The 16,005-nt window shown below is 37.8% G+C and overlaps 3 protein-coding genes across 3 annotated transcripts; 2 read left to right on the top strand and 1 right to left on the bottom strand.

Moving 5' to 3' along the window:
• Window positions 1-355: 355 nt before the first annotated feature.
• On the bottom strand, window positions 356-2,306 carry LOC147502191 (uncharacterized). The gene is made up of 6 exons (XM_086604470.1): window positions 2,176-2,306; window positions 1,767-1,816; window positions 1,289-1,668; window positions 1,107-1,208; window positions 577-1,030; window positions 356-494 (listed from the first exon to the last, which is right to left on the bottom strand). Exons 1-6 carry the CDS (start codon window positions 2,304-2,306, stop codon window positions 388-390), a joined length of 1,224 nt encoding a protein of 407 aa, XP_086460596.1. The 3' UTR covers window positions 356-387.
• A 5,418-nt stretch (window positions 2,307-7,724) lies between these two features.
• LOC147502190 (uncharacterized) lies at window positions 7,725-10,106 on the top strand. Its single transcript, XM_086604468.1, has 3 exons — window positions 7,725-8,636; window positions 9,109-9,456; window positions 9,576-10,106. The coding sequence occupies exons 1-3, from the start codon at window positions 7,725-7,727 to the stop codon at window positions 10,104-10,106; spliced, it is 1,791 nt and encodes a 596-aa protein (XP_086460594.1).
• Window positions 10,107-10,121: 15 nt separating this feature from the next.
• On the top strand, window positions 10,122-13,609 carry LOC147502189 (uncharacterized). The gene is made up of 4 exons (XM_086604467.1): window positions 10,122-10,532; window positions 10,742-11,026; window positions 11,128-11,268; window positions 13,490-13,609. Exons 1-4 carry the CDS (start codon window positions 10,122-10,124, stop codon window positions 13,607-13,609), a joined length of 957 nt encoding a protein of 318 aa, XP_086460593.1.
• The last annotated feature ends 2,396 nt before the right edge of the window (window positions 13,610-16,005 follow it).

The raw sequence follows: 16,005 nt of genomic DNA, 5'->3' as shown, positions 1-16,005 counted from the left end.
ACCTTGTAGTCTCCTCTAATCCCTCAAATACCGCAAACTTGTTTTGACAATTCCAATTTCTCACATTTTAAAATTGCAACTTCATCACTCAAAACCTTCTACTCCTTGAGAACAACAATTTCTTGATTCTGTTTCGACACTTCAGCTTTCATGATATTCATTTTCATCTCATAGTCGTGCAAAACTACTTCATTTCTCAAAATTACTCCTCTCAAATGTTCATTCTCCCGAAAAGATGAGCTCTCTCTTTCCAAATATTTCTCAATCTCGCGATATTCATCGGTTTTAATCTTATAATTTTCTTTTTGCTTCTAAGATTTCTTTGGCACAATCCCCAAGCTCCGACGCCTAATAGAAAAAATAATGTGTTACTCAAAAAAAAAAAAATCACACACACACACTAAAAATTACCTCTGCAAGCTTTGAATTCAACATATTAACGGTTTTTCCAAAATCTACACTTCGTTGATAATCCAAACACAATAACTCTGGATCTGAGATATTAGACAAAAGGTTTTAAAATAATAATATATAATAATCAGTAAATACTATTTAAATAGTTATTCAACATCTAACCTTCAATTGCCAAGGCTTGCACGTCTGGAGTGATGAGCATAGGTGTTGTAGAACAACCGCTCATCCCTGGCTGCAACGAAGAAGGTACAGTTGATCCAACAATGATGTCGGCACTAACAAAAGTAGACACTTCGGTTGACACACCTGCATCGGTGTCAGCAGAAGTCGGCAATCCAGCATTTGTACCAACAATCGTTGACACTTCTGTTAACATACCTGCATCGGTATTAACAACAGAAGTCGGCAATCCAGCACTAGTGCAAACAACAGTTGATACTAAACTCGACACACCAGCAATGGTGCCATCGGCAGAAGTTGCTACACCAGCTTTGGTGCCAACAACAGGTGTTGGAACTCCAATACTACTTCCACCAAAAGAAGTTGGCAGTCCAAAATTGATTTTGACAACAGAAGCTGAACCCATTGTATCTCCACCATCGTCAACTTTTTCCATCTACATTACCAAAAGAACCATTAAACAATAAATAACGAATATTATTCAAAATCACAGAAACAAGATCAACACTAACATCAAGTCCAGATATACTGTTAGTCATCGCTTCCCCACCGATATCATCATCATCATCAATATCAAGCACATCAGTAGTTTTATGTACAGGAAGACAAAAAACCTGTGACAATGAAACATCATTCCAAAACATATTATAGGTATTACATATATGATATTTTAAAAGAAATATTATATACGTACCAGTTCTCGACTATCAATCTCTTCCTCAATTTTACTTGAGTTATCCCCAGTTTTCTTTTCCTTCTTTTTTGGACGTACATTTCTTTTCTTCTTTCTAATATTTTTTTGTCCACTATCCTCAGAGTCATCTCCTTCTACTTCTTCGTCATCTTCACTGCTATCATCCACAATAATATTCTTTCTCTTCTTTGAGCCACAGTAAGGTGCTAATTCCCTAGGCTCATTCAGCAGTTTAGTTTCTATATCATGATAATAATCTACTATATCGTCTGGAAATGAAAGATCATAGACATCTGCATTATGACTAAACAAACTAACAAATTTCTTTTTTATCATCTCGCTGCTAAACACTGATTTATTTGGAAACTTCAGAAAATCCCCTAAAAAAAAAAAAAAAAAAAAAAAAAAACAAGATAATCAAAATGTGATGCTAACTATTTAAAATTATAATTATAAGAATATTAAGTTTATATCTTACCTGATATATTGTTAGGATAATCAATATCTTGAACTCCAATTGCCTTTAATCTTAAAACCATACAATTTAGCATTCTTGTAGTTCAAGGCATCCCATAAAACCGATAATTCTAGTTATGATGGTTATGATATCCCAATGCATAACTTTTGAAGAGGCCTTGTTTTTGCGCAGAGGCTTCAATAACTCAAACAAAAGGTCTGACGACATACTATTTTGATAAACCTTACAAATTCTCGCTACACGTGCAAATATAGCCCAATAGCCAGGAGATAATTGTAAGGGATGTACTCTCCATCGAGCTAATAACTCGAAACCGATTTTAAATGGAACACAACCAAGCCAAAAATGTGAAAACAATAAAATTATCTCATCCTTTTCACATTTTTGGTCGATATCGCTACCAACATACTCAATAGAAACATCATCTCCGATATCATACTTTGCTCTCAAACTATCAGCATCAATTCCCTTCGCCACCCTATTCATATTAAAATCCCCCTTATCACCCCATCTCCTCTTCAAGTTATAATTCTTCTCCATTATCAAATATTTTCAATACTGTCAAAAACTAAACAAAATAAAAATCTAACCTTTTCACAAACCTCAATTCAATTGATCAAACCCGCAAACATGTAATCACCTTGGTAAGCACTAGAGTCTCCAACGTGCAAACCTTACTGAGCAAGACGAACGAAAAGAATTATAAAATCAGAACTTTGTTTTATTTTGATTTTTGTTTTTTTTTTCTCTTCTCTCTCTGTATTATGACTGATGAAGAGCCGACTTGTGTTCTTTTTATATCCAAGGACTAATAAATAACCTAAACCAATAGGTTTCCATGTGTTTCACAACCAATAAAAATCATTGGTTTCTTGTGTTGGGTCTTTCACAAACAATGAGTTTCTATTGCCGCTCCTGAACTGAGAAAGATATAAAATCCATTAAATTGCCGACCCCAAGCTATGCTGAATATCATTCATTTTTGGAGTTTGAAAAATGGCATGACAGTTGGGTTGGGTCCGAATCGCTATCAAAGAAAATTTAAATGGCATCGCACTTGGGTTGGAATCAACTGCCGATCCTTTTGAATTGAAAAAATATTCTTGTTTTTAGAGATTGAGATAAATATCATTATCTTTTTTTTTGCCGCCCATATGCTCTTATGTTCTCTCTTTGTTTCTGTTGATCCTAATATCTAATATCTAATCCTAATATCTAATTATCCCCTAAGCAAAATCCCAATACCAATACTCTCAGAAAACTTTTTTGTATGGGGCGGCAAAGGTGGTACTCAGGTAGAGAATATGCTGGGCTGGGCTGTGATTGGCAACACATTCTGAGATGGAACATTATCTGTATGGGTGGGATTTTATATTCAGATTTTCAATTGCTATCTACACTATTTTATTGCTGCTGGAAGAAGTGCCGATCAAGTTGATATGATTTTGCCGTTGGCTATAGTAAACTCGAATTGCCGAGCTGGTTTCATAACATTCTATTTTTTAAAATTGCCGCTGGGACAGAAAACTAGTTTTAAACTTGGGAGTCTTTGTTTGTTTGCCAATGGAGGTCTTTTGCATTCGCACAAAAAAAAGGGCATTGTTTTCTTTGTATCCTCAAGCAATATTGCTCTGGGTCTCTGTGCGGCGGATGATCGCGGGGAAGAATTAATATCCGGAGGAAAAGTTAATATTGTATATCCAATCATAGAAGCATCCAAGCAGCTACCTCGACTTCATCTTTGCTTCTTCGGATCTAGAAACCATATCGGAAGTGTTTGACGGCTATCGATGCAGGTTGTTACATGAAAAGAACTTGAAGAGTGCAATATCTTTTGAAGTAGAGAATAGTTACTTGAATCTTTGTTGGTAGAAATATGAGGTTTAGCACTTTTCTTCAATCTAAGCTTTTGAAATTGTGTTCCCGATCAAATAAAAATTGTGCTCACAAGTTGTTGGAAGAAGTAAATGGCTATGGTAAAGCAAGCGTATTAGATCGATCAAAGTTGCTTAATAAGGTGTCAGTTTTACTGGGTTATAAAAGTATACAAGATCTAGTTGAGAATGAGAGTGGTCAGAAGCTCTCTGGTGCAAATTTTAAGGATATACTGAATGAGTTAGAAATCTCTCTGGCCTGCCGCTCGCATCTCTCGCATTGACGATACCATAGAAGTCGCCCGCATCGCTTCCATTGCAAATCCTATAAATTGCAATTGCCGACCCAACGTGTAAGACATGCCGCTCGATTTCTTTGAGCAGTTGCTTCGATCACTTTTGCCGATCCCGTGATGCCGAATCTTTGAACTGTCGATGCCGCTCGAGTTTAGATTGCCGCTCGAGTTTAGATTACCGCGGAAGTTTGAATTGCTCGAGTTTAGATTGTCGCGGAAGTTTGAATTACCCCTTGACTTGATCATGAATTGCTGCTCGAGTTTAGATTGCCGCTCGAGTTTAGATTGCCGCTCGAGTTTAGATTTCCGCAGAAGTCTGAATTACCGCTGGACTTGATCATACCAGCACTAATGCACCGGATCCCATCATTTTTTACCAATTTACTAACCTACCAAGTACCATAAATATTAATACTTCTTTGCCACACGGGCCTTGCCCATGTAACAAAGAGAGGGCGATGTTCCGGTCCCTACAAATGTGGCCCAATATAAGCCCAATTCAATACAAGCCCATGCTCAGAGCCCAACTATAAACAAGCCCACGCTCAGAGCCCATGCTCAGAGCTTAACTATAAACAAGCCCACGCTCAGAGCCCAACTATAAACAAGCCCACGCTCAGAGCCCATGCTCAGAGCTTATCTATGAAAAAGCCCATGCTCAAAGCCTACATTCCACGAGCTGACAGTTCTCCCGCTAGTTCTCCAACTTCAATCCACGAACTGACAGTTCTCCCGCCAGTTCTCCAACTTCAATCCACGAACCGACAGTTCTCCGCCAGTTCTCAACTTCATCCCACGAGTGCCCGGTTCTCCGCCAGTTCTCAACTTCATCCATTTAACCGACAGTTCTCCGCCGATTCTCAACTTCAATCCACGAGCTGACAGTTCTCCCGCCAGTGAAACCAACTTCATTCCACGAAGGCGGATGATGTCCCGCCGGTTCTCAACTTCAATCCACGAATCGACAGGTTCTCGCCAGATTCTCCACTTCATCCCACGAGCCGTTCTCTCCCGCCAGTTCTCCAACTTCATTCCATCGAGCCGGTTGTCCCGCCAGCTCTCCAACTTCATCCCATGATTGGACAGTTCTCCCGCCAGTTCTCCAACTTCTTCCCACGATTGGAATATTGGAGAACGAGGAAGTAACTATCACCAATGCTACCTATAAAATCCAACCTTCGTCATTTTTCGAACTATTTAATCGAGACTTGATCCCAAGCAATATCTGGGATGCGTAGGCAACTTCAAAACCGAAGTCCAGTCTCATCTTTCCCCAATCACCATCTCCTTCACCATCTCCAAAAAACATTACTCACAACCCTCAACTGGTGTGTTTTGGCAAATCTTGCTGAAACACATACGTTCATTCCTTTAATTCTCTCCACCCCCATTTTCTTTCCTAGCACGTGCGTTGCACGTGCCCGTTTACTAGTATATATAGAAAGAACTATACAACAAATGTCATATCATCTAACAGTTGGTCATGTGTAAAGAAATTATTTTACAGTGCGAAGCATAAAACGACTCACAGCCGTATGAACTCGACGGACACCATGTTCCTCCCAATAAAGTCACCTATAATAAAAACAAACAATAGCTCTTCAGTGCACATGATTATGTTTTTAGTGACATTTCATCCATTTTATACACAATGCATAGTTCCACGAATGAAAGTTATTAGAAAAAAACTATTTGTATGGGTCGGCTTTTTTTTGTGTTTCTATTCAAATTGTATATGTACCCCATCACAGTCCCTACCTCAGTCACATATCAACTTTTAAGGCCCGGATGCTCTTCTATAACTGCTTCTGTCGTAGTGGGTTTGACATCCATTACTTTACCAAACTATATTTTCTTACGCTTTGCCTCAACTTCCAGCATAACAGGTCATTTCTCCTTGTGCAATAATTAATAGAGACACCAAGAAAAATTGATTGCCTCAATGATCGTCAGTGTTGTTCGGTAATGATGTCTTCCATTGAAGATGCAAGGTTAGTTTTTATCTTTTTTAAAAAAGTTTTCAGTTCAGACAGAATGGCTTTGACGGATTTAGTAAATGATGTTTTCCTTTGATTGATTTTAAAGTTTCAAGATAACGACTTTATTTAGTTTAAGGTATAAGGTAACAAGGACGGTTGGTCTGGTGGTGGTAAGATTCTCCAACTCAATGTCCATGCACTATTTAATTTTGATTGTTTTCGTCGCAACATATAGTCTAACTTCCAATGTATATATAATATAACCTTATATTTGTTTTCAGTATGCTGATTTAAACAAGCACACAAACTGATTCAAATTTACTCCATAAGTTAAACATGGATTGTGAAATACCAGCTCCAGTGAATCCAGAAATAGTGCAAGTGAACATTCAAACGCAAACAGCAATACAAGTTGAGGTCGACCCACTATCAAAACTTAGTTTTCATTTCTATAACTTTAACTCATGTGAAATAAAATCATACTAGTTTTAAAGTTACTTCTACTACAGATTTGTCATGGTTCTATTTCCGACCAAATTTGTCATAGTAAAACACCCCACTTGCAAATACGACGTCAAAGAGCAGATAAGATTGTAACTCCAAAATTATGCCCAACAACAGAACATCCACAACTAGTTGAGGTCGTCACCGTTAATCGTTCTTCCGTTATTGAACGACCAAATCATTATGAACTAGCTCAACGTGCGCGTCGAGAAAGGGAACGAGCTTTGCGATTGCAGCTAACTTCTCCAGTTGGAACTTCTATTCCTTCGTCAGTTACAAACTACGTTTCAGGAGGTTCCACACATGATCCCATGCTTATATCACAGTGTCCAAATGACATGCAATTTGGCAATCAATTGTCAGCATTACATTCTACTTGCGAAGACTGGTCCCACGATTCTCCAGAATCGGTACGTAGTTTTACCTTCGGCACCCAACTTGGATCATCTCCCTTGCAAAGTAGCTAGTAAGTCTAATATTACTCCTATAAACTTTTTATATTGTAATTTTATTGTGATTAAAACCTCATTGGTGCCTCTATTTTGAATTTCAGATTATTTAATACTACTCCTGTGAGTACGTCTGAGATAGACTTACATTCTCAAAAAGATATGAATTGTGAAGAAAAACATCAAGGACTTCATCAAGTCATGATGGTCAATCGTTCAAACATAATTGAACCACCCAATCGGTATGCACTAGCTCAACGTGCGCGTAAAGAGCGGGAAAGAACTTCACACTTGCAGAGCGTTTCACAAGTGGCAAGTGTTATTTCTTCATCCACTATTGACAATGTGTCCATAGATTCTCAACATTCTATATTGCCACCGCCTCGCCAGAGCGACAAAGGAAAAAATGTCGTTGATGACGAGGCACAGATTTTACAACGTCCAAATGATAGGAAATTTGTCAGACAATTGTCTGCATCACATTCTGGCACCGACAATATGTGTCATTATTCTCCGCATTCTACACGTAATCTCGCTTCTCCTTTCCAACTTGGATCTCTGTAGTTGCCTAATAGCCAGTAAGTCTATTATATATTACTATTGGAAACTTTTTTTTTTTGGTGTTTTCTGGTCAATAAAATCTGATTAGTTCTATTTTGAATTTCAGACCAGGTGATACTACTCTTATGAGTACGTCTGATATAGACTTAACCCATTCTCAAAAGGAGGTGGATTTTAACCAAACCTCTGAAGGCGACGCAGAAACATATGACGAAGAAGATTATGATGTATTTGAGTTTGGGCCTCATTTGAGCCCTTGCCTGTTGTTCCAGATGTGTGCCATGATCTTGGTGAAATGAACGTCCAATGTCAATCTTGCTCTGCCCTCCATTGGAGCGCTGAGCAATTGACCAGGTCTACCAAGAAAAAGCCTTTATTTGGGTCGTGTTGCCTACAAGGAAAAATAAAAGTCCCTTGCCTTCAACCTTTACCCCAACCACTCGAATCACTATTCGAAGGTGGTGATTGGCTAGCAAAAGATTTTCGTAAAAATATTCGAGGGTACAACGCATGCAATGCCTTTACAAGTCTGGGTGTCAAAGCAAATGATCGTGTCCTCAGAGGCCGTGGGCCAAAAGCATTCACTATTCATGGAGAATTGTGTCATAAAATTGGCTCCCTATTACCAAACAGTGATAATGACCCGAAATACACACAACTGTACATTTATGATGCAAGTGCCGCTCTAGAATATAGAAGGCAATGCAATGCACATTTGTTAACAGAGGTGTTAAGTATTATTCAGGGGGTGCTTATTCAAACGAATGCATGGTCCAAGTTTTTCAAAAATGCAAGTGACATTCTAAGGTCAAATGCAATTGTAAACAATAATATTCCTGCATACATACAATACACTCCTGGTACTGATCGACGTCGGTACAATCTTCCATCGACTTATGAAATTGCCGTTGTGTTGCCTGGGGATGAAAGTAAATGTGACATGTTACGAGACATCATTCTGCATTATAAAGAAGGTAGACTGCAAAGGATAACTGAGTGTCACCCAGCATATTCACCTCTACATTATGTGCTGCTTTTTCCTAGAGGAGACCTTGGTTGGGCACCAGATCTGCGCCAATGGGATATTGCTAACAATTGTCCAGGTGAAACCCGTTTGACTCAAGCGCAATATTACGCTTATCGTTTATTCGATCGCCCCACAGAATACTCATCTATTTTGAGGGGAGGTTATCTATTTCAACAGATGGTTAGTGGATGCCGGCTGCAAGAACGAGAACCGTAACCGCGTTATGTTCGGATGAACCAAGACCACATTAAATGCGGATTTGTATGAGTGTTTGACGGACATTTCCATGGAAGGGTTGCCTCTAGAAGAGATCGGCCCGCTACATTCTCCGTCGAGTCATACAGGAGCCCAAGACAAATGTACGAAATTTACGGGACTCAATGGCCATAACGCGTTACAATAAACATCGGGATGTTTTCTATCGCTACAAACAAACCCAAACTGGCTAGAGATTAGAAGAGCACTCAAGCAGCACCAAACTGCTTCGGACCGTCCAGAAGTGGTCGCACGTGTATTCGAGTTGAAAAGGAAAGCCATCATGGAAGAAATACTCAGAAATGGTATGTTCGGCAAAGCCGTTGGACATATGTATACAATAGAATTCCAAAAACGAGGTCTCTCACACATGCATGCCCTCATCTTTCTCAAACAGGCTGATAAGGTACGCAACGCAAAACAGGTTGATAAGATAGTGTGTGCAGAATTTCCTGACCCTGTCTCCCAACCAATACTTTTTGAAACTGTCAAGAGGTGTATGGTTCACGGACCCTGTGGTGCCAAGAATCTGCAGGCCCCATGCATGGAGAATGGAAAGTGTACCAAACATTATCCACGTGCATTCACCGATGAAACAACAATGGATCAAGTTTGGTATCCTATTTACCGTAGGCGCAATACTGGTAAGGAGTACGAAGTTCGGGATTATCAAGTTGATAACAGGGATGTAGTGCCTTACAACCCATTCTTATCAGAAATGTTCAATTGCCATATAAACGTTGAAGTATGTTCATCAGTTCGTGTCGTTAAATACATTCACAAATACATCTACAAAGGCCACGACAGGGCAACTATGGTGATACTTGGCACTGATGATGAGATTCAACAGTATATTGGTGCAAGGTATGTGGACCACCGGAGGCAGCATGGCATCTGCTTGAATTTCCTTTGCACAAGGAGTACCCAAAAGTTGAAAGATTAGCAGTTCATCTTGAAGGAATGCATCATGTTGTTTTCAATGCAAAAGACTCCAGTGCTGCAGTTCTTGCTAGAGCAGACAAACAGAAATTAACCCTGACATCTTTTTTTGAACAGTGTTCTCGAGATGCAGAGGCCCATGCATTTACTTATCAGGTTTTCCCACAGCACTATGTTTGGAAAAAAAACAAAAAATTCTGGAAGAAGAGAGACCAATGTTGCACTATTGGGAGAATGTACTTTGTAAATCCAAATGCTGGAGAACGTTTCTACCTCCGCTTACTCTTGATAGTAGTCAAAGGTCCTACATCCTTTACAGATCTTCGTACTGTCAACGGATCTGAATATAGTACATTTAAAGCGGCATGTGTTGCACGTGGTCTTTTAGAAGATGACGATGAATGGAGGCAATGTCTACAAGAGGCGTCCATAATCAACACTGGCTATCAACTGTGAAGATTGTTCAGCATTATGCTTTTGGAATGTTCCCCAACAAGTCTTATGCTATTGTGGAATGAATTTGCAACAAGTATTTGTGATGACCTTGCAATGAAAATACGTAACACATTCACAATTCCTTACCCAACCGAAGAACAAGTAGCTGATTATGGGTTATATTTGTTGAACCAATTGCTTTTTGAAGCAAGAAGAACATTATCTGATTTCCCAAACATGCCTAAACCCAAAAGAAACTGGGATGAAGTTACAGAAAACAGACTCATTTGGGAGCAAAGACAGCTCCAGCATGATGGGCTCCACGCAGAGGCCAATTCGAATGTATTGCGTCTGAATGACGAACAACATGACACCCATACCAAGGTAACAGATTCAGTGGTAAACAACCGGGGAGAAGTTTTTTCTTGGATGGAGCAGCAGGGACTGGTAAAACATTTGTGTACAACACAATTGCTGCAACTTGCCACAGTCTTGGTCATATAATAATAATGGTTGCTTCATCTGGAATTGTAGCGTTGTTGTTATCTGGCAGAAGAACGGCCCATTCGACTTTTAAAATTCCTTTAAATGTGATGGATGAAACATTCTGCAGTTTTACCAAAAACTCAATACATGCTGAACTTTTAATAATTTAGGATGAAGTGCCGATGCAACATAGACACTGTGTTGAAGCTGTTGAAAGGACGCTTCGAGATATCAGGGATAATTCAAATCCTTTCAGTGGAATAACTGTTATTCTTGGAGGTGATTTTAGACAAACCCTCCCTATTGTACCAAAAGGGGTTCGGAAGCAATTTGTAGGTGCATCGTTGAGGAGATCTCAGCTATGGTGGCATGTTAATGTTGTGCACTTGGTCCAAAACATGCGCCTTGATGTGTCAGACCCTGATAATGCAAACTTTGCCAATTACTTGGTCGAGGTTAGTTGTTAATTTAAACTTTTAGTTATGGTTCTTTACTATAGATATATGTTTAGTCAAAGTTGAGTGACAGATAATTTTGTTTTTTTCTTGACTTTTAGCTTGGAACGACTCTTGCGGAAATGGTCGATCTGCCTACAAGCATACGTCAGTGTGGAAATCAAGAAGAACTCATTTCTTTAGTTTATCCAAATTTGGATATGGCGGGCACAACATCACTAGCTTTTCTAAATGAACGAATTGTACTCTCTGCATGAAACGATGACGTCAGTTTAATCAATGAAGCAACTCTAAATTTGTTTCCTGGAGAAAAACTTTCTTACTTAGCGGCAGATAAAATCATCGATGATGCTAACAATTCTGAAAACAATGGCTCCCGTTATCCAAGTGAATTTCTTAACTCTCTAGATCCCCCCAGCTTGCCACCTTTTAATCTACAATTGAAAGTCGGCTGCCCTATAATGTTGCTTAGGAATATTGCACCAAGGGATGGACTCTGCAACGGGACAAGACTAATTGTGCTTTGTTGTGAAAAAAAAGTGATTCTAGCAATTATTTTAACTGGGGCAAAAGCCGGAGAAACTGTGTTTATTCCTAGAATATCTCTATCCCCATCTGCTCTTGAGATGCCATTTCAAATGTCAAGACGTCAATTCCCAGTAAGACTTGCATTTGCTATGACAATAAATAAGTCCCAAGGACAATCGGTGAAGTATGTTGGCATTGACCTACAAACCCCCGCATTCAGTCATGGCCAGCTATATGTCGCACTATCAAGATGCACATCTTCGAAGAGGATTAGTATTCTCTTACCACCTGATTCATCTAACAGTACTACCAATATAGTGTACCCAGAAGTTTTGCTTTCATATTGTATAAGGGAAAACAATTTATGTTAATATATTAATTACACAAGTATCATTCAAATAATGAACTGCGTGTTGTCAATTTGAAAGAAGTAAGTCCAATGCTTTACTCCCTATAAGGACCCTTTTCCTTTGACTTTTTCCAATTTTGCCAAACTTTATATTAAATTACATTATGCAATCAACCATGCGTCATAAAGTGGCACGCGGGTTTTTATCCCTTGACCATAATTGATCTGACATTATTTAAAAGTGGCTCCATTATATCAAACCACTGATAGCATTGACACACATGCGCGTGGGTATTTATCCCTCCGCAATAATTGATCTTACATTATTTAAAACTGACTCCATTATATCAAACCACTGATAGAATTAAAACAAACGCGTTCGCACTGATTTTATGAAGTTAATGACGTTGTAGTATTATTTTTTTTTATATTATACTTAATATTAAACGCCAAAAAAAAAGTGTGTTTGACAAATTGATTTTTCTTTATTAAATAATTCTTTTACAGTCATATCTACGTATATCTTTTGTTAAATAATTCTCCAACTGTGCTAAACAATGTAACAATTTTTTAAAATTCCTCATGCGACATCCCTCATGCTTAAATTGTAAGAAAAAGTTGTTAAAGAAAAAAAAAATAAGGGACACACAGATATGTTTTATAAAAAAACTTGCGACACTGCATTACAAGTGTAAATATAAAAAAAAACCCCCAACCTTCTTATCTCTCCACATCTAAAAAAAATCGGCTCACCTATACACACACCCATCCATCCCCAGCAGTTTTATGCCCTAAAACAATATTTATTTTCCTACATCCATGCTCATTTATCTTTCTCATCAGAAATCTAACTTACCAATGGCCCAAAACAGCATTTAATTGTTCGAAAGCAGAATTTTATACAGATTTACAATAAAGGCCTGTTCCAACCTTTTTTTGATATTGAACTACAGCGTAGAAGTTGATTATCTCTTTTACATCGCCCCGATGCTGCATATTCCCCGGAATTAGTTTTAATGTTTTACAATAATGGTAGATTCGAAAATGGCTGTTTTTTCGTTCGTTTGAATGAACGCGAGTTTGAGTTCACTCCGCAACTAGTTTCTGAGAGTACACACATTGCAATGAATGACAATGTACTCACACTCCAAAAGTCACCCTACGATACTATTAAAACATTGATGATTGACACAGTGATTAATGGCGAATACAACCGAGGGGCATGTTGTGTTTACCAGAACTCACTAAGGCGCAACCAACTAGCAGTGACACAGTGGTTGGCTCACAATGTAGTCGGTACATCAAAAGCATGCGACATTACGAAGACGATCCTCCACCTACTATGGGTTTTGCAGAACAAAAAAGACGAATTTTGTATGGTGTAGTTTCTTTGGAACACAATTACACAGGCTCGAAAGAATTCTGCTCCCCTACCAACTTTAATCACAAAAATCATGTTACGCTGGGGTTTTTATATTGGTTTTGCTAGGTTGAAAATTTCAACGGCAGGCAACGTCGCCAGCTACAGAACTTGCGTTGCGGGTTTTTGGACACCTGTTGAGATGTGAACTACTCGACATGAACAGGAAGAGTCACCTGCAGCCCAAGTAGATTACTTTACTGAAGATGCATTGAGGGAGATAGTTAATCCTACAGTTGGTATTTGTTTTCTTTTCCAGCTCATGAGGGCAATGTACGAACGTTAGGGATTCATTCATGCACAATTAATGAATTTACAAGATCATGTGGAGGTGTATGGTGAAGAACAGTTACAGTTTTTGCATAATCAAGCACAATTTTTAGAAAACCAGGCTCAGATTTTGGGCAACCAGAGACAAATTTTTGAAAACCAGGGAGACCTTCAGCAGCAGGTTCTACAACGTATTAATGAACTTCAAGCTATTGTGACTACTTTGATTCCTCAAACAACCCGTTGTCAATTCCCACGAGCTCCTTCGTCATCTGATTCTGCATCCAGTTAAGAGTTTACAACTTCTTAATGTTAAGTTACTGTTAGTTATACAATTTGGAAGTGGTGTAATATTTTTATGACATAAATTCAAACTTTCAATTATTCTATGTGGTCTTCATGTAAGTACCAACATCTCTTATTTCGCACCTCCCTCACATTTACAACAGTTCATTTAGCGCTTACATCAACCCTAAGAGGCATAAAACTTCAGTTAGGATAGTTAACAACACAACAACATTTATTACCACACAGATAACAATCAAGGACAAGTGTGATTTTCTTTTCATTAGGAAGCATAGGTTGGTTGCAATCAGTATATTGTATTTCCTTACTAAAACATCCAACCCAATCACATTTCAGCCACATTTCAACTACTTTGCCTGAACGATCCTAAATTTTGACCAAATACATAATGCCTCTGCAATTTTCCTCCCTACATCTTCGATTAAGGTAGGGACAAGTTGGACATGTGTGTCCTTCTTGCTCACAAAGCTGACAAACCTGTAAAAGAAAATAACATTGAAAAAATGTTACCAATCAGTAATAATATCATCATTAAGGATTAATCCTTTCCTTTAAATGGGTCAATTTGGGTTTCATTCGGTTAAGTTTTTTTTTCCAACGATCGATTTTGGAATTAAGTTTTTCTATTACCTTCGGTGGTACAAATGTTCTGACAGGAGCTCCACCCATTTCTGCTTAAGTGATAAACAAGATTGGTAGGTACATGAACAAAGACAATTACTCAAGAATAAATTTTTGATTGAACTCTTATAGTACAACAATTGAGACAACCCCCAACGGTAAACATTTTTGACCGTTCGATGAACATGCACATTTATTACAAATGAAAATTATATTGTATATGTAACAGCTTCAGGGAACTATTGTACGTTGAAATGTGGTGGGAGTTATACTTTTGTTGTTCGTTCATGAATAGATTCAACTGATTAATCTTCCGATGAAACATACGTGATTGTTAAATACAATTGCGTGTATAACAAATGAACAGTTCGAGATGCTTAATTAATTTCTTATTGTGATGTTTTTTAAAATGCTTTAGGTCTTTGTAATTTACCATGCTGTTAAATATATTTACATTTGAAGACATTAAAAAAATATACTTGACGTTTCCTTCGCACGCCTTCTAAAGCTTTGTTAAAGTTTTTACACTGTTCTCCAGTTTACAACGTTCAAATAAATCTGACCGTACCTTTTTTTTACACCGGTAAACTAAACAATTATGGTTTTCTTGAAGTACAGAATGCTAGACCTAATTTTCCAAGTGGCCTTATGATATCCAATTATTGTTGAGGACCAAAACAAAAAAAAACATAACAACTTGCTTTAAGAAAATATACAAACTCCCAAACAAAATAAGTTAATTCCTACATGTGTACTCAGATTGTTTCTCAAGCTAATCGCTGTTTTTCCAAATGAGTATCTACTCATCTAAAATTATTATTAGTTTTTACTTGCAAAGTAGGCCTATCTTCTATCTCCAACATCTGGTCACTGTGTAACAAATAATATCTCTTCAATGCATAGAATTCTGTTTTGAGCAACTTTTGTGCATTCTATACACAATGCATAGTTTCCGCAAAAAAAATTAGTAGGATAACTATTTGCATAGTCCGATTGTTAATGTTTATTATAAGTTAGTAGCAAAACTATTTATTTAAATTATTTGCATAGGTTAGTTGCATAGGTGGGTGGTTCACATTGACGCACCAAAATAATTTAATTACCTCAACAATGATCACTTTTGTTTTGTTATGATGTCTTCCATTGCATACTTCTAGAAAAAATCATAGATCCAACAAAGAAAGCTACCAGAAAAACTATTTGCATAGTCCGGTTGTTAGTGTTTATTGAAAGTTAGTAGAAAAACTATTTAATAAAATTATTTGCACAAGTTGGTTGCATAGGTGAGTGGTTTACATTGAGAAACCAAAATAATGTTTCGCATATATCGCTTTAATCAATTTTCAAACAGTTTAAAGGTGGACCATGTTCAAATCAATAATGTTTTTCTTGCAGTACGGACTACTACGTATAATTTTTGAAGTAGACTTACGACATCCAATTATTGTTTAGAAAAAAATGAAAAACGTAACAACCTACTTTACG

This window comes from Coptis chinensis, chromosome 4 (assembly GCF_015680905.1).
Source record: "Coptis chinensis isolate HL-2020 chromosome 4, ASM1568090v1, whole genome shotgun sequence".
Lineage (NCBI taxonomy): Eukaryota > Viridiplantae > Streptophyta > Magnoliopsida > Ranunculales > Ranunculaceae > Coptis > Coptis chinensis.
Note: the sequence above shows the minus strand (reverse complement) of the source record. Positions and strands in the feature narration are given on the sequence as shown.

Bases quoted from the DNA above. Each gene is read 5' to 3' on its own strand.
- LOC147502191 (XM_086604470.1), bottom strand. From the start codon at position 2,306: ATGGAGAAGAATTATAACTTGAAGAGGAGATGGGGTGATAAGGGGGAT. The intron at 1,669-1,766 runs GTAAGATATAAA...TTTTTTTTTTAG, and splicing joins TTATCCTAACAATATATCAG to GGGATTTTCTGAAGTTTCCA. The intron at 1,209-1,288 runs GTACGTATATAA...TCATTGTCACAG, and splicing joins AGATTGATAGTCGAGAACTG to GTTTTTTGTCTTCCTGTACA.
- LOC147502189 (XM_086604467.1), top strand. From the start codon at position 10,122: ATGCTTTTGGAATGTTCCCCAACAAGTCTTATGCTATTGTGGAATGAA. The intron at 10,533-10,741 runs GTAAAACATTTG...TTAATAATTTAG, and splicing joins GGATGGAGCAGCAGGGACTG to GATGAAGTGCCGATGCAACA. The intron at 11,269-13,489 runs GTACTCTCTGCA...CGACATGAACAG, and splicing joins CTTTTCTAAATGAACGAATT to GAAGAGTCACCTGCAGCCCA.
- LOC147502190 (XM_086604468.1), top strand. From the start codon at position 7,725: ATGAACGTCCAATGTCAATCTTGCTCTGCCCTCCATTGGAGCGCTGAG. The intron at 8,637-9,108 runs GTTAGTGGATGC...TTTCTCAAACAG, and splicing joins GTTATCTATTTCAACAGATG to GCTGATAAGGTACGCAACGC. The intron at 9,457-9,575 runs GTATGTTCATCA...TATTGGTGCAAG, and splicing joins ATTGCCATATAAACGTTGAA to GTATGTGGACCACCGGAGGC.